Source organism: Bos taurus, chromosome 16 (assembly GCF_002263795.3).
Source record: "Bos taurus isolate L1 Dominette 01449 registration number 42190680 breed Hereford chromosome 16, ARS-UCD2.0, whole genome shotgun sequence".
Lineage (NCBI taxonomy): Eukaryota > Metazoa > Chordata > Mammalia > Artiodactyla > Bovidae > Bos > Bos taurus.
In genome coordinates, this window is record NC_037343.1 from 51,673,908 (window position 1) to 51,698,849 (window position 24,942).

Below are 24,942 nucleotides of genomic sequence, written 5' to 3' on the forward strand. Positions count from 1 at the left end.
CTTTGTTGGAAACTGCAAAGTATGTCTTTCTTCTTTAATGTTTCATTAGTTATTCAAGAAAAACAATGGCTGTTCTAAGCCAAGATTCTAGGACTTCGACACATATTATTAACCTGACTGAAAAATCACTGGTAACTGTAAAAACAAAAACACTTCATGGATCCCGTCATCTACAACTTTGTAGAAGATTTTTTAAACAGACATTTTCTGGGATGAAAGAAAAGTGTAAGTGAACATGAAGTCACTTGGTTGTGTCCAACTCTTTGCGACCCCATGGACTGTAGCCTACCGGGCTCCTCTGTCCATGGGATTTTCCAGACAAGAATACTGGAGTGGGTTGCCATTTCCTTCTCCAGGAGATCTTCCCCACCCAGGGATCGAACCCAGGTCTTCTGCATTGTAGACAGATGCTTTATCGTCTGAGCCACCAGGGAATGTGATGAAAGAAAAATCACAACTATAACACACAATACAATGCTTTAAATATCTAACAAAGTCCAGAGTCTTTGGATGCATTATTCTATTTCATTCAAAAATCTTGTAACTGTGAAGACCTACATCAGCGGCTCTCAGCTGGGACAATTTTGTCCCCCAAGGGACATTTTTGGTTGTCACAATTGTGGGTAGGGATTAAGCTTACTGCCACTTAGTGAGCAGAGGCCAGGGATACTACTAATATCCTACAATGCATAAGACAGTCCCCACAACAAAGAATTATCTGGCCTCAAATATGAATAGTACCAAGGTTGAGAAAATCTAGCCTACATTATTTCCTTGACTGCTTTCCTTTCGTTTGCAAATCCAATGTGCTAATTTTAAGCTGCAATTCAAATGTGGGGTCCTTAAAGTCACTACTCTTCCTTATTATTAATATATCACTTCAGGGACTTCTCTGGTGGTCTGGTGCTTAAGAATCTGCCTTGCAATGCAGGAGATGCGGGTTCAATCCCAGGTCCGGGAAAATCCCATGTGCCACAAAGCAACTAAAGCCGCTGTGCCACAACTACTGAGTTGTAGTTGTGTTCATAGGAGTGCATGTATCCATGCACTCCAAAACCGACATGCCACAACTAGAGAGCCTGAGTGCCTGCCACAAATATTGAAGCCCTAGTACTCTTGGAGAAGGAAATGGCAACCCCACTCCAGTACTCTTGCCTGGAAAATCCCATGGATGGAGGAGCCTGGTAGGCTGCAGTCCATGGGGTCACTAGGAGTCGGACACGACTGAGCGACTTCACTTTTACTTTTCACTTTCCTGCATTGGAGAAGGAAACGGCAACCCACTCCAGTGTTCTTGCCTGGAGAATCCAAGGGACGGGGGAGCCTGGTGGGCTGCCGTCTCTGGGGTCGCACAGAGTCGGACACGACTGAAGTGACTTAACAGCAGCAGCAGTACTCTGGAGCCCAGGAGCTGCAACTACCGAGCTGAGAGCCACAACTAGAGAGTTTGTGCACCCCAGCGAAGACCTCATGTGCTGCAACTAAGACTTGATGCAGCCAAATTAATGAATAAATATTTTAAAATTATGTATTCATCACTTCATAAAAATCTCTGAATAACACCAAAACTTACAGGAAAAAAAAAAAGGTCAACTTTTATAGATTCGACTGAGAGGAAGCTAGGATCAAAAATGTTCTGATGTCATTTGATTTTGGAAAACATGACAGAAAGGGAAACCACACACAGCTTTTTATAATATGTGCTTTGCCATGTCAATAGCAGGATCAAAGTACTTGCAGACAACACTGTTTTATAGTTTTTGAATAAATGGTGAAATATATGGGTGAAAAACACAGCACAGCTACTCCGACTCTATCAGGTTCACATCAATGGTAACTACTCCAATTCACGTTAAAATTGTTCCTCAACTCAACAGCTTTCTTTACCCTCAACCTAGAGATTTAAGATGATAGTTCAGTATCACAACTAGATATTTTTCTCACCAAAGTACCATGGTCAGAGAAATGAATAAAACTTCTATTCTGCATAAAGAACTTAAGGGGGTATTTTGCCTTATAACTTTAAGACATTTTAAAGACTGCCTTTAAGAATGACAATATAATTCAACAGCAAAAAAACAACCCATCAGATGCAAAAATGAGTATCTTTAAACTTGAACAGACATTTCTCCAAGGAGGATACAAATGGCCAAGGTGCACATGAAAACATGCTAAACATGACTGTTAGAGAAATTCAAATCAAAACAAGATACCATTTCATACTCATTGCTGCTGCTGCTAAGTCGCTTCAGTCGTGTCCAACTCTCTGCGACCCCATAGACAGCAGCCCACCAGGCTCCTCTGTCCCTGGGATTCTCCAGACAAGAATACTGGAGTGGGTTGACATATCCTTCTCCAATGCATGCATGCATGAAAAGTCACTTCAGTCATGTCCAACTCTGTGCAACCCTATGGACAACAGCCCACCAGGCTCCTCCGTCCACAGGATTCTCTAGGCAAGAATACTGGAGTGGGTTGCCATTTCCTTCTCCATCATACTCATTAGAATGCCAATTATAAAAAAATAGAATATAACTATGTTGGCTGGGATGGAATGAAGCCAGAACTCCTGCGCATTGCTGGTGGAAAGGAAATGGTATAGACACTGTGGAAAATAGTATGGTAGTTCCTTAAAAAATTACAATTGCCACAACCATTCAGCAATTCCACTTCTGGATATATAACCAAAAGAACTGAAAGCAGGGGTCAAACAGATATTTGTTCACCCACATTCATCGCATGTTTAATAGCCAAAAAGTAGAAGTAACCCAAGGGTACAGAGACAGACAACTGTATAAACAAAATGTGGTATCAATATACAATGGAATTTTATTGAGCCTTAAAAGGGAAGAAAATTCAGGCATATGCGAAAACTTGGATGAACTCTGAGGATATTATGCTAAATGATATAAGCTATTTACCAAAGGGTGAATATTGTATGGCTCAATTTTTATGAAGTAACAAGCAGTCAAATTTATAAAGACAGAAGGAATGATGGCACTGCCTGGGGCTGGGGAAGAAGAGAATGAAGAGTTCTTGTATAACGGAAAGATGAAAGGGTTCTGGAGATGAGCAGTGGTGATTGCTGCACAACAAGGTAATGTACTAATGTCACTAAAGTGTATACTTATATGGTTAAAATGGTAAATTTCATGTTATCTATATACATACACTGGGCCACCTGACCTGCCTCCTAAGAAATCTGTATGCAGGTCAAGAAGCAACAGTTAGAACCAGACAAGGAACAAGGGACTGGTTCAGAATTGGGAAAGGAGCACATCAAGGGTGTATATTGTCACCCTGCTTATTTAACTTATATGCAGAGTACATCATGAGAAATGCTGGGTTAGAAGAAGCACAAGCTGGAATAAAGATTGCTAGGAGAAATATCAGTAACCTCAGATATGCAGATGACACCTCCTTATGGCAGAAAGCAAAGAGGAACTAAAGAGCCTCTTGATGAAGGTGAAAGTGGAGAGTGAAAAAGTTGGCTTAAAACTCAACATTCAAAAAATGAAGTTCATGGCATCCAGTCCCATCACTTCATGGCAAACAGATGTGGAAACAATGGAAACAGTGAGAGATTTTATTTTGGGGGGCTCCAAAATCACTGCAGATGGTGACTGCAGTCATGAAATTAAAAGACGCTTGCTCCTTAGAAGAAAAGCTATGACCAATCTAGACAGCATATTAAATAAACAGAGACATTACTTTGCCAACAAAGGTCCGTCCAGTCAAAGGGGTGGTTTTTCCAGTAGTCATGTATGGATGTGAGAACTGGACCATAAAGAAAGCTGAGCGCTGAAGAATTGATGCTTTGAACTGTGGTGTTGGAGAAGACTCTTGAGAGTCCCTTGGAATGCAAGATCAAATCAGTTAATCCTAAAGGAAATCAGTCCTGAATATGAATATTCATTGGAAGGACTGATGCTGAAGCTGAAGCTCCAATGCTTTGACCACCTGATACAAAGAGCCGACTCATTGGAAAAGACCCTGATGCTGGGCAAGACTGAAAGCAGAAGGGGACAGAGGACGAGATGGTTGGATGGCCTCACCAACTCAATGGACATGAGTTTGAGTAAGCTCTAGGAATTGGTGATGGACAGGGAAGCCTGGCATGCTGCAGTCCATGGGGTGGCAAAAAGTCAGACACAGTGAGCGAATGAACTGAACACAGACACACAAAACCTAAGAAGTAAAATACAAAATGAACTGTACTTCTCTTTGTTCCTTAGAAACAAATGGAGAGATTCCAAACCAGTCAATGTAACAAGCTACGTGTTGGGTTTTGTCAGTAAGGCTCTGCTGAATCGAGGCCCCACAACCTGGCTTATATAAGGCTCTGCTGAATCGAGGCCTCACAACCTGGCTTATATAAGGCTCTGCTGAATCGAGGCCCCACAACCTGGCTCATCAAAGGTGCCCCAGAAATAATTTCAGAGAAATGAGTCAGCTCTAACTGGTGATTCCCACAACTATCTGGAAAGAAATAGGGAAAGCATTTTAGGTCTTGACTATATAAATTATAAATTAAACTCTTTAGACCAAAAGTCAATGAAAAGTTAAATTCTTGGTATTTAGGATACTTATTGAGAAAGACCGTGTTAATATATTAATGAGTGAAAATGCATTTTAAAATTATGGAACCAATATTTTAATGTCAATTTTGTTTTGGTCCACATATTTCTTCTATCATTAGAAACCACAAAGACTTCTAATGGGAAAAGATCTGATTTTAAAAATATGATGATTAACTTAAATAGTGAAACCGACAATAGAAGTTTTGTCTCCTTTTCTTTCAACATTTATCTGTTTTTTCCTAATTGAAGTATAATTGATTTACAATGTTTGTTAGTTTTAGGTGGACAGCAAAATAATTCAGTTATTTATATTCTCTTTTTCAGATTCTTTTCCCCTGTAGGTTATTACAAGATATTGAATATAGTTCCCTGTGCTATACAGTAGGTCCTTACCGTTTATCTATTTTATATACAGTAGTATTTATTTGTTAATCCCAAACTCTTTATTTATCCCTCCCCCGTTTGGTAGCTATATGTTTGTTTTCTATGTCTTTGAGTCTATTTCTGTTTTATAAATAAATTCACTTATATCATCTTTTTAGATTCTACACATAAGTGATAAAAGATACTGTCTTTCTCTTTCTGACTTACTTCACTTAGTATAGTAATCTCGAGGTCTGACTGTGTTGCTTGCCGGCTGAGTAATACTCCATGGGTGTGTGTGTGTGTGTGTGTGTGCACACGCACGTGCATATGCCTATGTGTAACCTTTACCTCAACAGACACAGCTAGAAGCAGAAAGAGAGCCATAATCCACCAGCAATAATTTTTCTTTACACTGCAATTAGTTTCTACTAATATAAAAAATAAATAATTTATTTTCTAAGGATTTCTAAGTATAATAGAAAATCTACACTTCAAAAATTAACTTTTCTGGGTTTTAGTTTCCACCTAGCCTTTACCTATGAGCATTTGTAAATATCAAGCATGCTTAAACCTTAGGTACTTTCTCTGCCTTATATGTAGGTAAGATTAAACAGGTGTAGAGTTCATGGTCACTAAAGTAGTGGTAAATTCAACTGCAGTATTAAAATAATTGATTTTATTTATCTCCCTATTCTAAACTCCAATAGTTTACATAAATGAAGGAAAAAACAAAGTTATTAAGGACAATTTTTTAAAAAGCACCTTATTTTGGTGGAAAATACTATTTAAAATTGAGCTTAAATATGCTATGTGTAGCATATGCGTAGCTTGGTAACAAAAAAATTAAGTACAAGTAACTCTTCTGGGTGCAATTACAGCTGCAAGTTAATGTTTTAAGCTTGTTACTGATACTATTTTTTAGTAGAATTAAATACAAGGAATATGGAAATAGTTAATCTATAGAACAACAGCTAGATAAGTAAAGCTTTCTTCCCCAAAAGCCTACAGGAATATTATTCAGTCTTAAAAAGGAAGACAATTCTGACATTTGCTACAACATAGATGAATCTCTAAAACATTGTACTAAGTGAAATAAGCCAGACATAAAAGGACAAATACCGTATTATTCCATTTTTATGAGTTACCTAGAACAGTCAGACTCATAGAGACAAAAACTAGAATGGTGGTTACCAGGGACTAGGGGAGAGAAGAATGGGACTAGGGAAGAGAAACCATTATTGTCTAATGGTTACAGAGTTCCAGTTTGGGAAGATGAAAAAGTTCTGGAGATGACTGGTGGTGGTAGTTGTACAACAAAGTAAATATACTCAATGCCTCTGAACTGTACACTTGAAAACAGTTAAAAATGGTAATTTTATGCTATATATATTTTACCACAATTTTTTAAAAATTGAAGGCTTACAAGTTTAGGCATTAAAAACATATTTGGAGGACCTGGTGGTCTAGTGATTAAGAATCCATTTTGCAATCCAGAAGACACAGGTTCAATCTCTGGTTGGGGAACTAAGATCCCACATGCCCTCGCACCACAAGAGAGTCCATGAGCAACTAAGCCCTCACACCACAACTAGAGAGTACATGTGCCACAACAACAAAAGGATCCCTCATGCCACAACTGAGACCCAATACAGCCAAATAAATAAATACTGAATAAATATTTTTAAGAAACTATAGGTTGGTGGTTTCAAATCTTAGGGTTCTAATAACAATAGCAAAAATTGGCTATTGGAAAAAAATTGGAAAGTGGCTAAGCTCTTATAAATCTATTACTAAGAACTGCGTGGCATATTTGCTGATGGGCTTCATGGGGCTCTAAAAAACTTCCAAGTTAATTTTAAGATGATGGGGTAGCAGAAAACTAGTCACAAAGTGCAGCTTATTATTTTTTTTTTAAACAGATTTGGGGGTGGGGCAGGTATGTGATCAGATTCTGCCTGGACAGATTCATAGCGGAAAAAAAATTTGTAGCAGATCAAGTGGGAAAATTACTTACGTATATATTCCCACTGTAGCCTTTCCTCTAGGGTCAAAAGTACCTTTAGCTTAAATTCCAAAAAGCCTCAGCCTGCAGTGTCATTACATTTTTGGCAATGTAAGACTCACAAAACCTTAAAACTCACAAAACCTGATACACAGGTAACTCAAAGCAAAGAGCACCAAACATGAAGGCATCCTAGAAGTGACAGGCAGATAGAACACATGTGCCTAAGGAACAAGATATCGTTCTGTGAGGCAGCAAAGCCCTCAGAACATCCATGGGATGGATGTATCATTCAAGGGACAAACTGAGGAGAAATCTAAACTGCTAATTATTACAGTGGGATTTACTTCCTCAACTACACACAGTGTAAAACTAGATCTATTTCTTGTATGAACAACTAACTGGTTTAAAAGGCATAAACCAAGAAAGCATATGGATCAAGCGAAACCATTTTGCTGTTGTTGTTTTTAAATTCCCAAATGGTTATGTACAAATGCTGTAGTCTTTACCAAACCCACAAGTAAACTTGAACTTTGGGTTTTGCCTTTCTCCAATTTAACTTTGGAGCTAATTGCAACTCTTTCCTATCCAGATTTTTAAAAAGAGGCTTGCTATTTTCCACTTCTAAACTTTTTATTAAGGTAGCTCCATACTCAAGAGGTTACCAGGGCACCTAACTCCCCACTAGGAAGCCTAAAGCCACCCACTGTTTGATGCATGTGTTTATTTATAAATGACTTCACATTACTCACTAAAAAACCCCAGCCTCAAGTCCTTCCTCTTAAACAACTCCTCTGCGATTTCTTCCAATGGAAACAAACAAAAGCGGCACTCCAAATGGATCCAACTGCCATGACACAGCACATTCAGGAGAGGAGTGTGCCCCTCCCCAGGATCAAAAACAACACTCAGAGAGTCACAGAACTCCCCAGTTTTGGTTACATAAATCGCATCTAGAAACAAGACAAGTATCTATTAAATGTGTGTCTTATTCTAATTTTAACACCAGAATTCCATGTATTTTAAATACACTTTAAACCTTTATCAAGAGTATTAGCCATCATTTAAAAATTACCTTCAGATTAAGGGGTTGAGGTGCTGTTGTGTTTTTTTTTTTAATTAGAAAATATCACTCAGTTAAGATGACATAATTTTCTTCTTAGAAGGTTAATTTATTGGAGACTTACACATTAAAGGTTTTCAACAACTGAGACATTCCCTTGGCCACTTTGGAAATCAACATGCATTTTAATATTTTAGGCTGATCAATCCTAAATTTGAAAAAGACAGACTCAGCAAAGACTATATTTTAAGTCTTGGGACTTAAAAATAATGGGTGCTATTCTCTCTAAAAAAAAAAAATGAAAAGCACTAAATATGAATGCACAAATTACTCCATGACATTCCATCTTGATAGAGTTAATTTCTAAAACTGTGCTGTCCAACAGAAATTTAATAGAAGACAAAAATGTAATTTAAAGTAGCCACACCTTAAAAAGTAAGAACAGGTGAAATTTAATAATGTATCTTATTTAATGTAATACACTCAAAATGTCATTTCAACATGCAGTCAACATAAAAACTAGTAACTTAAAAAAAAAAAAAAAAAACTAGTAACTTTGTTTTGCTGTATCTTCAAAATTTTGTATTTTTTAAAAATAGTTCCACTGAGATATAATTTCATACCATAAAACCGACCTATTTAAAAGTATACGATTAATAGGTTTTAGTATATTTATACAATTATACAATCATCACCATAATGTAACTTTGGTACATTTGCATTGTTCAAGAAAAAAAAAAAACGCATACCTATTAGCAGCACACCCCATTATCTTCCATCCTCAGCCCAAGGTAACCATTAATCTAATCTACTTCCTGCCTCTGTAATTACCTATTCTGGACATTTTACATAAAGAGAATCATATAATATGTGGTCTTTCCTACCATCTTCTGCCACTAAGCATTTTTTTTAGGTTCATCGTGTTACAGCGTGGATCAGTACTGGTGCACAAACAGCCACATGTGGCTAGAGTATACAGTAATGCACAACTGAGTTCTAGAACCAGAAAGCTCCCCAATAAACAAGCACATCATCCTTAAACAAGAGGCCATGTTAAAGCCTTAGAAAAGACCCTGATTCTGGGAAAGACTGAAGGCAGGAGGAGAAGGGGCCGACAGAGGATGAGATGGCTGGATGGACGAGATGGCTGGATGGCATCACCGACTCAATGGACATGAGTCTGAGCAAGCTCTGGGAGATGGTGAAGGGCAGGGAAGCCTGGCGTGCTGCAGTCCATGGGGCCGTGAAGAGTTGGACATGACTGAGCGACTGAACAACAAGAACATGTTAAAGCCATTACAGTACTTAAAAGAAACGCCATTTATGAGAGGTAACACTTCAGAGGTTTAGCACATTTTAAAATAATTGTTACTGATGGTCCAGTGGTTAGGAATCTGCCTGCTAATGCAGGGGACACAGGGGTTCAATCCTTAGTCCAGGAAGATTCCACATGCTGCAGGGCCAACTAAGCCCCACGTGCCACAACTACTGAGCCCACGCTCTAGAGCCCTCAAGTAGCAGCTACTGAAGCCGAGAGCCCTAGAGTCCACGCTGTGCAACAACATAAGCCACTGCAACTAGAGAGTAGTCCCAACTCATTACAACTATAGAAAGCCCGAGAACAGCAATGAAGGCCTAGCACAGCCATAAATACAGAAATAAATATTCTCTCAAATAAATTAATAATTGTTACAGTATACACAAAAATCATTAAGAAAAACTAACGGAAAAGTGTTATTTTGTTAAAGTCACATAAGTTCTCATTTTAATTCCAGACAGCTCTAGTAAGTGAGCAGACTGATCCCTGAAAACATACATTTCCACTTCAAGAGTACAGAGGAATAAATACACAAAGTAGAACTTAGTTCTTGGGTACCTATCACTTTAAAATTTAAAAACTATCTTTGTTGATAAGTTTAAAAAAAAAACAAAACACCATCCTTTATTTGGGATTGTACCAGCAATTCACACAAGTTTAAAACAATTTTTCTTTTTTCTAATTTAATGGGATTAAGAAAAACTCAAAAGGTTATTAACCAAGTCAAATTCTAAAATGTCCTCTGGACCTCCCTGGTGGTCTAGTGGTTGGGAATCTGCCTGCCAATATACGGAATTCAGGTTTGATCCCTGGTCCAGGAACTAAGATTTCATATGCCGTGGAGCAACCAAGCCCGTGCACCACAACTACAGCCCGCACAGCCTAGAGCCCATGCTCCGCAACAAGAGAAGCACCGCAATGAGAAATCTGTGTACCACAACTAGAGAAAGCCAGTGCACAACACAGACCCAGGGCAGCCAAGAATAAACACAATTTTAAAAAAATAAATAAAAGATTTTAAAAAGTCCAATCTTATTTTACTTGAATTACATATTTTCCAATCTGATTCAAAGAATACATATTATTATCACCATATATTTGAATATATTTTTAATCCATTCTACAACCAAGAGAAGTTTTTTTAAGAGTATGACTCAGATTCTTAGGAAAACCAATTCTGTTTTGCAAACTTAATTTTAAAATATATTTCACTTACTATCTTGTATACCTGGAAAGAGAAGTTCCTTTATCCTACAAAGCAGATGTAGGAAAATGTCCCACAGAAGTGACTTTATACAATTTGTAGCAGTATGAAACCCTAGTAGTATTTAGTTTAATGAATGACTAATAATTTAAGTAAATAAATTATCAAAGGGTGCTCTTCCCATTTTCTCAAGAGAGGAAATCACAAAACTATCCTTTACAGATAAGGGTAAACAGTTTGTACTCGAAGAAACAGATTAAAAAAAAAAAAAAAAACTAGGGGGAGAAGGCAGACAATGAAATCTTGGCTAATTCTAAGCTTCACAAAATGCTACTACTTATTTTAAAAGGAGAATACACATTTCCCTTTAGTTCTGTGCATGGATGATCCCGTTGTTCAGGGCAGGGTAAAATTATACCATGGCTTCTGAGAAAGACCATAGAAAGCCTTCAAGTGAAAACAACTCACAAAAGATAAAAGAGAATAACAAGGTCTCCAAAACCACTCTAAGTAAACGTCTACCGTAAGTAAAAAAAAAAAACACAGGTTTCAATCTCATTCCAAAAGTTTAAAACATAAACAAATTTATAGGCACTTACATTTTCTATATAGCTCTGGCACTTCTAAAGACAAAAATAAATGCAGTCCTTTATTTGTGGCTTTAATATTTTAGTGACTTCTCAGTGTTTTCTGACCAGGAATTAGGCCATATTTAACTCCCTTATTTGTCAAAGAGGAAAGTTGTGAAAGATGCTATGCACAAAGCAGTCATGACACTAAAAATCTGCAATTTAAGCGTTTTTGTTTTGACTCTGCTTCTAAATCAAATACAATCTGGCACAGTATTTTTAAGTTGAAAGTTTGTTTAGGACTTGAAATTACTTTTTGTTAATTTTTAAAGCAACATTTAAAAATTTACATCAAAGTTAAATTAAAACTCACAAGATACCAAGTCACACGTTTATCCCCCTAACCTATTTTTCATTCCTTCCACCTAACAAGCCAAAATAAATCCCAGCACCTCGGTGAAGAGAATGAAAAGGAGCATGGCAGAGAGTTCTTCACTGCAAACAGACTAACAACTAAAAGCAAGCTCCTGGGGAACTCTGATAATTAATTAATTGGGGGGTAACAAATTCCATATCACCAAATACAGAACATGCTGTGATATACCCAAGCAGCGGTACAGCAGAAGCTATTTTTCCAGCCTTAGTTTCTAAGGGGCAGAAGAGAGAAAGTTACAGTTAAAACAAGAGAGTAATAATGGAAAGATGCACTGAAGAGTGGTGTTCACATCAGCTTCTATTCTTAGCCTCCTGAATTTTTCAAAAGGCTGCCTCCTTAGGAACACACCTGGATTGACCTGCAGCCACTTCCCAGGCGCTCCTCCCCAAATCGGGCCAGCCCCCACGCGCAGGCCCCGCCCCCTGTGCTGAGGGCCGGGCAAAAACTGGCAAAATAAGGAAGCCTCTGGGAGGTGGCAAGCCGCCAACTCAAACTGGATGATTCCAGTTTAGGCTGGTTTGAGTCACAAACAAGCAGTTCCTAGCTCTCCCCATAATATTCAGAGGCACTGGCTGCCCAGGCAGCACACAATGAACTCTCATTTACGCTCAGCTCTACGTCTACCTCGCTCGTTCTCTTTTCCCTAGCAGCAGAGGCTCCTAATGAAAGCAAGGCTCCTAACACAGTCAAAATGGGTCAGCTTAGCACGGGTTTCCAACACCGACTGCCTATTCTGCACGGAACGCCAACGCTGGCAACACACACCTACCTACACCTCTCAAAAGCCTTACTGAAATGCTGTACTTAATTTAAAAAAGGAACTAGACCTATTTATAAATTTCCACAATGGAAGTTAAGCCCACCAAAGCAATTAGCGAACACTTCCATCTTCCATATTCAGCATACAAAAAAGGCCTAGCTGGCTAAGGTGATCCCAAAAGACAGAAGTGTGTAGCTTACTGCCCGATAAACTGGAAAGGAATGTTTCCCGAATACCGGCTCTTCAGTATGCCTGCCACTGATGGGAATGCAAAAAACACTACCAACAAAATTAATTAATTAATTAGATGGGGATACTGGATTGGAGAAGGAAATGGCAATCCACTCCAGTGTTCTTGCCTGGAGAATCCCAGAACAGGGGAGCCTGGTGGGCTGCCGTCTATGGGGTCGCACAAAGTCCGACACAACTGAAGTGCAGCACTCATCTGCTGGGAAAAATTGAAGGCAGGAGGAGAAGGGGACGACAGAGGATGAGATGGTTGGATGGCATCACCAACTCGATGGAGATGAGTTTGAGCAAGCTCCGAGACATGGTGAAGGAAGCCTGGCATGCTGCAGTCCATGCGGTAGCAAAGAGTAGGACACAACTGAGCGACCGAAGTACAGCAGCTCTTCAAGCACACACCGCTAAACCACCCCACACATGCTAACCGTTCCAAAACTGCGTTAAGGAGGAAATGAGCAAATGTTTATTCCTTTGGAAATTAACAGTACTTAAAGCAGCCCCACTCAAAATGAGGCAAAACAATGTGGATTTTAGATCAGTTTTCTCCAGGACTGCAAATAAACAACAGCAAGCATGTTAGTTCTCCTTCTCCTTCCAAAAAGGTGAATTTTTTAATGCAAACTTAGAGGACTTCCCTGGAGATGCGGTGGATTTCAGAATCCACCTGCCAACTCAGGGGACGGGGTTTGATTCCTGGTCTGGGGGAGGATTCCACATGCCTGGGAGCAACTAAAGCCCTTGCGCCAGGACTACTGAAGCCGGTGCCTTGGGCCTGTACTCCACAAGGGTAGCAGGCACACAATGATCATGAGTGGTCCCCACTGCCCCAACTAGAGAAAGCCTGTGCAAAGCAAGGAAGAAGAGCACGTGTGAGCGCGAGCACACACACACACCAAAATTAATTTTATTTAAAAAACTTAAGATACCAATATTTCAGGGAAAGAATAATCATTAAAAAAAAAAAAGTCAAAACCATAGTCAAAAAAGCCATCCATCAAATAAGAGTTGCAAATTTCAAAATAAAAACTTCATTTAGCAGCTGGAATAGTCCACCGTAACAAATACATTTTATTCATAATACTGATTTTAGGAAAGACATTCTTTTGAAAATTCAGACAATTTCAACTATCTTAAAAAAGTAAAAATGAGGCAGAAGGACAAAAACAATAAAACAGGCCAAGAATGTCTGTGAAATCCAGAAATAAATCAGATATTTAAAATGCAATGTTTTACTCAAGCTTAAAATAAGAGTGGAAATAGTTTCATGCTAAATAAAAATAAGGGGAAAAAGACAAAGAAAAAAACATCCTAAGAATATTTATTATCCTTGACTTTGGCTTCTACTAAAGGCTTTTTGACTAAACCTTTACTGTTCCTTCTTGAAAGTCCTCTGAATACATCTAAAACATACATTTCACTTGGTTTTATCCCCCAAATCAATAGATATCTAATCGTTGATTTTTACACTGTAGACAGTTTATGTTTCAGTGGTTTCAGAGCACAAGTATCTTCTCTTTACACACTCAAAGAATAATAACCAAAAAAAATCCCATTTCAATTTAAGTGATTCATGTCAAACAGTGCAAAAAAAACAAATTTATCTCCAACTGAATTCAGAAATTATTATTCATTATCTGAACCACCAGGGAAGCCCAAATTATAGATAAGATCACCTTTGATGATAAAATTTCAGACAAATGTGTTTTTATGATTAAGCATTGCAACTATCACCAAAAAACCCCACTAATTATTAATCCCTTTAACAACTTTAAGAAACTGACTCTTACTTCATGTATGTATCTGTTAAAACTGGTGCCATGTCTGACAGTTTCTAGTATATAATATATATCATAGCAAATTACATAGCCAGGTAGTAGTAATAACATGAGAATCCCTTCCCCCAATCAACATTATAAATAAGCATACTTTAAGAGAAACGAAAAGTACACTGCCACGGTCACCTTGATACATGCACTGCCACCACATCTAGCACCTCTTCAGCTTCATCCATATTTTTCCACAAAGCTTCAGACGGACAATTCTGAAAATTTTCCTTCATGAACTTGAAATTCTCTCTCATAAACTAAACGAACTACAAAACTTCCTTATGAAATTGCAGACAAAAGGATATGTGAATAAAATTCCCCCTCTAAGAAACTGTAATCTAAAACATCTACATCATTCACAAAATTATTAGCAGAATTGATCACACACATTATGTGTGTGTGTGTGTGTGTGTGTGTGTGTGTGATTTTTTTAAAAGCTTGTCAGTTTAGGGACTGCCATGCTAACACTTTTTTAGTTAAAAGGGTCACGTTCATTTTACCTTTATCTGTTGTAAAAATTCAGAATTTGTTCAATATTCTAAATAATTACTATGTAACTATAGTTCAGGTAAAATATTCTTAAGCTAACAGAAAAAATTAATAAAACTGTAGACAATTTTTGATATATTTTATTCAAAACATATAAAAGAAATACACGTACAAGTTCTACAAATAATACCAGCAATAAGAAATACTTTATAGACTTCCCTCGTGGTTCAGTGGTTGAGAATCTGCCTGCCAATGCAGGGGACAAGGGTTCTATCCCTGGTGTGAGAAGATTCCACATGTCATAGGGCAAGTAAGCCCATGTACCACAACTACTGAGCCCATACACCCTAGAGGCTGTGCTCTGCAACAAGAGAAGCCACCGCAATAAGCCCTCACAGTGCAACTGGAGAGTAATCCCTGCTCGCCACAACTAGAGAAAGGCAATGCACAGCAACAAAGACCCAGCACTGCCAAAATGAAATAAATAAAAATTTTAAAATTATTTTTCATTTGCCTTTCAATAAAAAGTAAATTATTCTAATGTAAAGCCAATATACTGGACAAGAGATGGACATAAAGACTGTCACATCTTAATACAGCATCAGAATTGAAAAGGCTGATTGCTTGCAGTTATATAGACTTTTCTTATTACTTTAAACAAACACAACAAGGACTTTCACAGGTTAGTTTTTTGACCTGGAAGTGATATTGTATGTGTATCTTTTTCTTCCCCTTCCTATCTCCAAGCTTCGTCTTTATATATTTCAACATATAAACCCAGGCCCTCAACAGTGAAAGCATGGAGTCCTAACCACTAGACTGCCAGGGAATTGCCTATATACAGTTTTTAAATCAACCTATTCCAATTCTTAAAACCTACTTAAGAAGGAAGCTTGCTCTAAAATTCTGATTTCTTCAAACTGGTAAACTAAACACAATTTAAGATGACATGGCTTACTGAAAGCCACAGAGACAAGAGACAGTGAGAGATCACCCACTAGGTCTTTCCAGTAGTCACGTATGGCTGTGAGACTTAGACTATAAAGAAGGCTAAGCACTGAAGAATTGATGCTTTTGAACTGTGGTGTTGGAGAAGACTCTTGACAGTCCCTTGGACAGCAAGGAGATCAAACCAGTCAATCCTAAAGGAAATCAACCCTGAATTCATTGGAAGGACTGACGCCAAGCTCTGGCCATCTGATGCGAAGAGTAGACTCGCTGGAAAAGACCCTGATGCTGGGAAAGACTGAAGGCAGAAGAAGGGAATGACACAAGACGAGATGGTTGGATGGCATCACTGATTCAATGGACATGAGTCTGAGCAAGCTCCAGGAGATGGTGAAAGACAGGGAACCCTGGCGTGCTGGAGTCCATGGGGCTGCAGAGAGTCGGACACAACTGAGCGACTGAACAACAACCAACGACAGTTATTTATATGCAGTTATCTGTGCTTATTACTACATTTGTTTTACGGGTTTCCATCTAAATGCCTGTTTCTGTGATTAGAAAGAATAAAAGTCTGTAGGTTACCTGACATATTCTTTGGACAAACCAAAAGGAGGAACAAAAAAGAAAAAGGCTGACCCCCAACTTAAATACATAAGTTTTTAACTTATGTATTTAAAATTTATTTTGAAAAGAAAAGGGCCTCCCTAAATAACCAAGACAGAGAAAAAAATAGACACCCAGTCGCACAGGTCTTGGAGAAGGCAATGGCAACCCACTCCAGTACTCTTGCCTGGAGAATCCCAGGGATGGGAGAGCCTGGTGGGCTGCCGTCTATGGGATCTCACAGAGTTGGACACGACTGAAGCGACTTAGCAGCAGCAGCAGCACAGGTCTCTGCACACAGGAAGTTTGTAACATTAAGCGACCTGCCCCTCATCTTGTCAGCAGCTAAATAAATACTGTGAATAGTTTGGCAGAAACAGTTAGTGTATCATTTACAAGGACTTCACAGTGAGACTGTCATCAAGCCCATGTTTGCTCATTTGAAATGCACTGCTAGGAATCTGTTCACCAAAGCTGTAACAATTAAGGGGCACAGAGGATGATTAATTTTCCAGTCAGTCATACAGATAGAATAGAAACCTCTTTTATAGATAAAACCAAGCTATATTTTAACAGAATGGGAAAGACTAGAGATCTCTTCAAGAAAATTAGAGATACCAACGGAACATTTCATGCAAAGATGGGCTCGATAAAGGACAGAAATGGTATGGACCTAAAAGAAGCAGAATATATTAAGAAGAGGTGGCAAGAATACACAGAAGAACTGTACAAAAAAGAGCTTCACGACCAAGATAATCACAATGATATGGTCACTCACCTAGAGCCAGACATCCTGGAATGTGAAGTCAAGTGGGCCTTAGAAAGCATTACTACAAACAAAGCTAGTAGAGGTGATGGAATTCCAGTTGAGCTATTTCAAATCCTGAAAGATGCTGCTGTGAGTGTTGCACTTCAATATGCCAGCAAATTTGGAAAACTCAACAGTGGCCACAGGACTGGAAAAGGTCAGTTTCCATTCCAATCCCAAAGAAAGGCAAGGCCAAAGGATGCTAAACTACCGCACAATTGTACTCATCTCACACGCTAGTAAAGTAATGCTCAAAATTCTCCAAGCCAGGCTTCAGCAATACGTGAACCATGAACTTCCAGATGTTCAAGCTGGTTTTAGAAAAGGCAGAGGAACCAGAGATCAAATTGCCAACATCCGCTGGATCATGGAAAAAGCAAGAGAGTTCCAGAAAAACATCTATTTCTGCTTTATTGACTATGCCAAAGCCTTTGACTGTGTGGATCACAATCAACTGTGGAAAATTCTGAAAGAGATGGGAATCCCAGACCACCTGATCTGCCTCTTGAGAAATTTGTATGCAGGTCAGGAAGCAACAGTTAGAACTGGACATGGAACAACAGATTGGTTCCAAATAGGTAAAGGAGTACGTCAAGGCTGTATATTGTCACCCTGCTTATTTAACTTATATGCAGAGTACATCATGAGAAGCACTGGGCTGGAAGAAGCACAAGCTGGAATCAAGACTGCCGGGAGAAATATCAATAACCTCAGATATGCAGATGACACCGCCCTTATGGCAGAAAGTGAAGAGGAACTAAAAAACCTCTTGATGAAAGTGAAAGAGGAGAGTGAAAAAGTTGGCTTACAGCTCAACATTCAGAAAACGAAGATCATGGCATCTGGTCCCATCACTTCATGGGAAATAGATGAGGAAACAGTGGAAACAGTGTCAGACTTTATTTTTTTGGTCTCCAAAATCACTGCAGATGGTGACTGCAGCCATGAAATTAAAAGATGCTTACTCCTTGGAAGGAAAGTTATGACCAACCTAGATAGCATATTCAAAAGCAGAGACATTACTTTGCCAACAAAGGTCCGTCTAGTCAAGGCTATGGTTTTTCCCGTGGTCATGTATGGATGTGAGAGTTGGACTGTGAAGAAAGCTGAGCGCTGAAGACTTGATGCTTTTGAACTGTGGTGTTGGAGAAGACTCTTGAGAGTCCCTTGGACTGCAAGGAGATCCACCCAGTCCATTCTGAAGGAGATCAGCCCTGGGATTTCTTTGGAAGGAATGATGCTGAAGCTGAAACTCCAGTACTGTGGCCATCTCATGTGAAGAGTTGACTCATTGGAAAAGACTCTGATGCTGGGAGGGATTGGGGGCAGGAGGAAAAGGGGACGACAGAGGATGAGATGGCTGGATGGCATCACCATCTCGATGGCCGTGAGTCTGAGTGAACTCCAGGTGTTGGTGTTGGACAGGGAGGCCTGGCATGCTGCGATTCATGGGGTTGCAAAGAGTTAGACACGGCTGAGCGACTGAACTGAACTGAACTGATAACCTGTTGATTTAAAACATTTTTAAAGGACTTGGAATGTCACCATTTCACAATCAAGTTTTAAGGATTACAAAAAAGAACTTATTTCTTCCAAAGGGGCATTGAACATTGTGAATTGACAATAACAAAATATTACATTTTGAGGGGATTCCCTCGTAGCTCAGCTGGCAAAGAATCTGCCTGCAATGGGGGTGACCTGGGTTCAATGCCTGGGTTGGGAAGATCCCCTGGAGAACGGAAAGGCTACCCACTCCAGTATTCTGGCCTGGGGAATTCCATGGACTCTATAGTCCATGGGGTCACAAAGAGTCAGACACAACTGAGTGACTTTCACTTTCACTTTCCCTGATGGTCCAGTGGTTAAGAATCCACCTTACAATGCAAGGGACATGGGTTCAATCCCTGGTCTGGGAAGATCCTACATTACTCGGAGCAACTAAGCCCCTGCATCACGACTACTGAACCAGTACTCTGAAGCCTGTAAGCCGTAATTACTGAGCCCATGCACTGCAACTACTGAAGCCGGCATGCCTAGAGCCTGTGCTCCACAACAAGAGAAGTCCCTGCAACGAGAAGTCTGTGCACCCCAACAAAGAGTAGCCCCAACTCGCCGCAAATAGAGAAAGCCTATGTGCAGCAACAAAGACCCACCACAGCCAAAAAATAAATCTTTTAAAAAAATAACATGTTTTGTAATCAATATAATTATAGAGGAAAGGAGGATATCTGATAAAAGGAGGGATGAACCCCAAGACAATGGATGTGCTCTGAACACCCAAATACTTTATTTCTCTGTACTTGATTCAGTAACAATATAATGACCACTCTTTTGACTATTACATCAATTTTGGTTTCACCTTCCTCTTTACTAAGAATTGTAGCTAAGTATTTCAACCATTTGAATGTGTACTCAGAGAAAGGCAATACACTTATCTGGCTCTGCAGTGTGCACAAAGGAAGACCTACCTGGCCCTGTTTTTACAGAACGGCACCAAAAGGCTCTTCATGTCTTCAAAAAAGTTGATTCTCTTTTTCATAAATCGATATCATCTGAATGTTATTACAATGTCCACTTTTCCCAAGTTAGGCACTCTCAATGTCCAAGTTTTCCTTCTATGCAATACTGAAATTGTCTAACTGGAATCTCTCTTTCTTATTCTAAAGCAGATGCCTTTCTAAAGCACAGATCTCAATAAGCTATTTCCCTTCTCAAAATCCTTCAATGGCTCATTTCTGCATAAAAAATAAAACCCAAAAACATTAGCATGGTTAAGTCATACTAAATTATTTGCTGTTCTCAAAACATTCTTCCACCTACTTGTATCTCTTCAAGTTGTTCCTTCTGCTCACAATGTTCCCTGTCTAGCCCAAAATTCGTATCTCCTTTCTGAAGTTCTACATATCCTTCATAGCTCTAAATCATAAAAATCTTCAGCCCTAAGTATGATTCAGGCAGTTGACACAGGAGAAAATATCCTCTACAGTTGTAGTTTAGTCCCCATGTAGATTTCCCAAGCTCATCCTGCCTTTGTGGCAGTTATCTTTCTGAATGTAAATATTCAGAAGCATACAACTGTTTCTTTTGATTATGTATACAGCAATTAGCTCCATCAAAATTCATCAGATCACCTCTGGGTTCAAGTTTTTGAGCCCACAACTCCAAGGGCCAAATCCCAAACCACAAACTCCCACCAAAGTACAATGCCACCCTTCTGAAAGCCATGCAGTTCATCTCTAACTTCCACACTTCTTCAATTGGCTGACTTTTCAAAAAGTTTTGATTCAGTGGAGTGCAGTACCATCCCTTTACTGAGGTAGGTTTGGGGAAAATGACTAAAACTTGAGTATCTTAGGCCAACTCTATGCAGAAGAAAGTGAATCATGACAAGATTTTATAATCAATTTATAGAATTCAAATGAATATTGTCAATCCTTTAACTCAACAATACATCAAATGATATCAAAAGAAGTTAAGGGTCTCAACCATGTCACAGCTGCAAAGCTGGAGCCAGAACTTAACTGTTCCGACTTAAACTGCCTGCTTCACAATAATATGCTACATCTTCCAGAATATTTGAATTACATCTAGATAGATAGATGTATAAATAAATGCTTCTATTTATTGTTTTGAATCAGAAAACTCAGGAGGCATAAAAGGAGGCTTTTATCAATTACATGATCATTTACTTTTTTTAAGTTAATTCTAAGCAGGCAATACTAAAGGAAAAATAATCTGGGCATTTTAATTAGGTCAAAGAATTTGTCTCTTGCAAATTTAAAATACATTTAAATACAAATTTAAATTTAAAACTAGAATGTCTGAGATTAACATGTTGAATAACAGTAAAGAGCAACAGAAAATACTGAAGACTACCAACATCTCAAGTAGTAGCAGTAACAACAGCTAGGAGTTACTGAAGGAGGTATTTAACATATATAGGTATCAAGCTAAGCCCTTTAAGGATTTTTTCATTTTAACCTTCCAAATAACTTTAGGAAACATGGTTCTTATCGAAGACGAGAAAGCTGAGGCCTAGAGAGCTTTAGTAACTTGTCCAAGATTATAAACTTAGTATACTGTCTACCTTGATTTTTTTTTAACCTTGACCTATTACTTCAAAACCCATAACCTAACTTATAAGATGTTTCTTGTTAAGATTATTTTCAATTTATCATTTTCATCTTTGAAAGACAACAACTCTTTTGTAAAAAAAAAAAAAAAAGAAAAAAATCCCAACTAACAAAATTAGCCTACTCACCCTTAGTGAACAGCAAAGACACAACCTGAATTTTAAAGAAAGCTTTCCTACTGGAGTTTATAAATTGATTACCATCTTGATGTTAAAATTAGTTAAAATGTACACGTCAATTTATACATTGATAATAAACATATCAACAATATATTTCACCAATACTAAAGATATCTTTACCCCAACAGCTTTTACAAATTTTCAACCAAATAATAGAAATAGTATACACTAAGAAATTAAAGAACTTTGAAAGTTCATTGTATGGCACAACATTTGTTTCATACAACTGAAGTTATTGCTTTTCTTCCTTTTTGGCAATTTTAACATTCAGCATCTGAAGGATGAAACAGTATTTGCAAATCATCATTTAGATCTGAGTACTTGGGAAAATAGTTAATTTGTTGGCTACAGGGCTAATCAAAGTTTCTTCATTCATTATATACATGATCCAAGATTACTTCCAAAAACATTACTGTACTAAAAATCAGTACCACTGATGGTAGCACATTTGTAACAATTTATTCAAGACCTTGTCTCTGATAACAAAAGACTGTTAACCTACCTGTCACTGCTGGTACTACTGCTGCTGCTGATTGAATCACTACTGGAGGATCTACTTCTAGAGCCGCTGCCGCTAGGGGACCTTGTGGGTCTAGACGCTTGACTAGCCAGCCTCTGAGGAGACTGATTTCTAGACTGGGATGAGTGTGGTGACCGACTCCTGCTGTGCTGGTAATTCCGCTCGGGCCTTCTGCCTCGTACCTCCCGGGTAATGTCATCCCTGTAGGTATCCCTGTGTACCACACTGGGCAGTGTAAACTGCTCCCGAGCCCTAGGTTCGTATCGGGGGTCATGAGCATCAAAACGGTTTGGACTTCGACTCCGAGAAGTATAATAGAGCCCATGTTGTAAAGTCCGCTCTCGAGGATCTCTATAGTAATCCTGATCGTAATGTCTTGTCCGATCAAATCCTCCCGTCCCCCGTTCATGGTGTCCATAGGCACTATGTTCATAAGCACGCTCCCTGTTATCTGAAGCCCTGCATTTAGGAGGGGGGAAAAATATTTAATCAATCAGAAACGGGAAAGCAAATCTAAAAGCAAGTCATGCAAACATTCACTTCAGCACTTTCTTTGTGCAACTGGTCATTTTCTAAACAGCAGTAACCTACTTTAGTAAGCAAACATTAACAAGCTTAACATTTTACTTGACTCCAAAACTTATTTCCACAGCTAAGCAATAACTGTTGTAACTGTATATTGGGCTTTCATGACTAGTGTTCTGTAAGTCAAGCTGCTCTTTTTATTAGGGATTTTCTGGCTTATATACAGAAATAGACATATGCCATTTCCTTTTTTATTTTAAATTTAATGGAACAAGAAGAGACTTTTATTTTAATATGAAAATTAAACTTTCTATACTTTCATCGGATTAAAATATATGCCAAACTGTATTTACTTTGTAAATGTATTTCAGGCAAAATTTTCATGATATGTTTTTCACACAGACATGAAAGCCTCATTGCAATGCATGCCCATGTCCCAGCAATAGGAGGGCATTTTCAAATAAGTATAGAAAAAAATGTTAAGTATAACTTTTTCATATTAACTTTCAATTTCTTGGGTAATTATAACATTAGTAAATTATGTAAATTGCTGTGCCCAAACAATCACACTTAATAATAAAAACAGGATCTTAAAAAAGAAAATCAAACCAAAAACCACTTAGGATATCAAAATATTGGGCTGCCACATGCTATTCTATGATAAATTTAACTAATTAAAGAATAATGGTTATTTTATCTTCTTGTGCTATCAAATTACAAATAATTTTTAAATGCCTAGTCCATAATTCAGTCTGTTAATGTATTACTTAATGGTTAAAAGAAATATATTCGCTTAGGGTTTTAGTTATACTCAAATTGCCTCTGATGAAATAAGGCAACTTTGTGAACTATAAAATTCAGTTTTTAGCAATGGTTTAACTATAAAAGTTTTTTTCTGTAGGGCATGAACACTTGTCAATCTATGAGTACAAAAACTGCTGCATGTACAATTATACACATGCAATTATATGTTAATATTAAAAACCAATTCCAATCCTACAAAGAAATCTTCAGTTCTCTACTTATTAAGAAAGTTCCTAAAACACCAGTTCACTTGAATCTCAAGCATGAGGTTGAGTCTCTTCTCAACCTTACCTTTGGGTCTATCTTTTATCAAAAGTGATTAAGGAACTATGAAAGATACAGAAGAATTAGAATCTCTGCAATGAAGAATATGTGGCAAAAATCTTACAACTAATACTGTGTTTCCAATACATGCTTAGATTCCAAATCTTTCCACTAACCTTCATTTTCACCATCTCACTTAGAAGCAATCATACATTCTCCTAGGCTGTATTTTGTTTTTGCTATTATGCAAAGCAACTGGCATGGCAAAAAAATTCAATATTATCTTTCCTACTTAAATATATTAAATGACTCTCCTTTTTTATTTGCTACATTTCTGGAATTTGGATAGATATTTCACTGTCTAACAAAGAAGAGGGGTTCTTCTGAGACTCAAGAGAGAAAATGTCATAAATAATTCAATTAGTACCCTATCAAATGTTAATCAGTAAGAGCTATTATTAATGATATAACAGAAGCAACAGATAATAGTTCTAGGAGAATTACTGCTATATCAGATATTTTATAAATATGCACAGTTCTTATCCATTAGAAGATACAGAAGGCAGGCACAAGAGATAGCAGAGCTGAAATCTAATAGCTATTCTTTGAATCATCTATTAGTACTAAATAATTCTAGAGTTAGTGGGGAAAAAAAGAAAGTTTGACTTGGGTTAGGAGAGGGGCTAATATACACAGGTCAGGATATACCAACCTTTTCCAAGTGTGGAACCACGACCTATAATCCCAATTAAATCTAGGGAGAGAATTGTGAACATAACTTCCCCAATTTTGGCCCCTCTTTTGGGGGTAATCCACCTTCTTAATGGGCAAGGGTGTCAAATGATATTTAGATGAACCACAAGGAAAAAAAATCTTAATGACCAGATAAAATAATTCCACTGGAAGCAAGCAGTCCCAGACAAACTGTAACTCTCAAACCCCCAGACTTCTTTCTTGAGACAGTAGAAAATTATAAATTGATCCACATTCACAAAAATCTCCAGCCCTAAGTATGAATCAGGCAGCTGACAGAAGAGGAAATATCCTCTATGATTCCACCAAATGAGGAAGGCATAGTTGCTCGCCAAAAGTTCACCTTTGTAGCCATCCAGCAAAGTCCATTTTGATTGCTGTATCCACAACTGATCATCACCATGTATTCAAAGCTAAAGTACCTTTAATTGGACAGCAACTTGCTTAAGAAACAGGATAGTAATCCTCTTCTCTTGGGCTAATGGAATCTTGACAACATGATATCCCATACATTCCAGCAATTAGAAAAGAAGGGCTATATTCCAG

The 24,942-nt window shown here is 38.2% G+C and overlaps 1 protein-coding gene across 1 annotated transcript in view; it reads right to left on the reverse strand.

Annotated features, from left to right (window-relative positions):
* The window catches only part of SPEN (spen family transcriptional repressor), a 92,316-nt gene that overhangs the window by 40,897 nt on the left and 26,477 nt on the right, over positions 1-24,942 (reverse strand). The window contains 1 exon segment of the mRNA XM_002694139.6: positions 22,033-22,509. Within this exon segment, the coding sequence (XP_002694185.2) occupies positions 22,033-22,509 (477 nt within the window).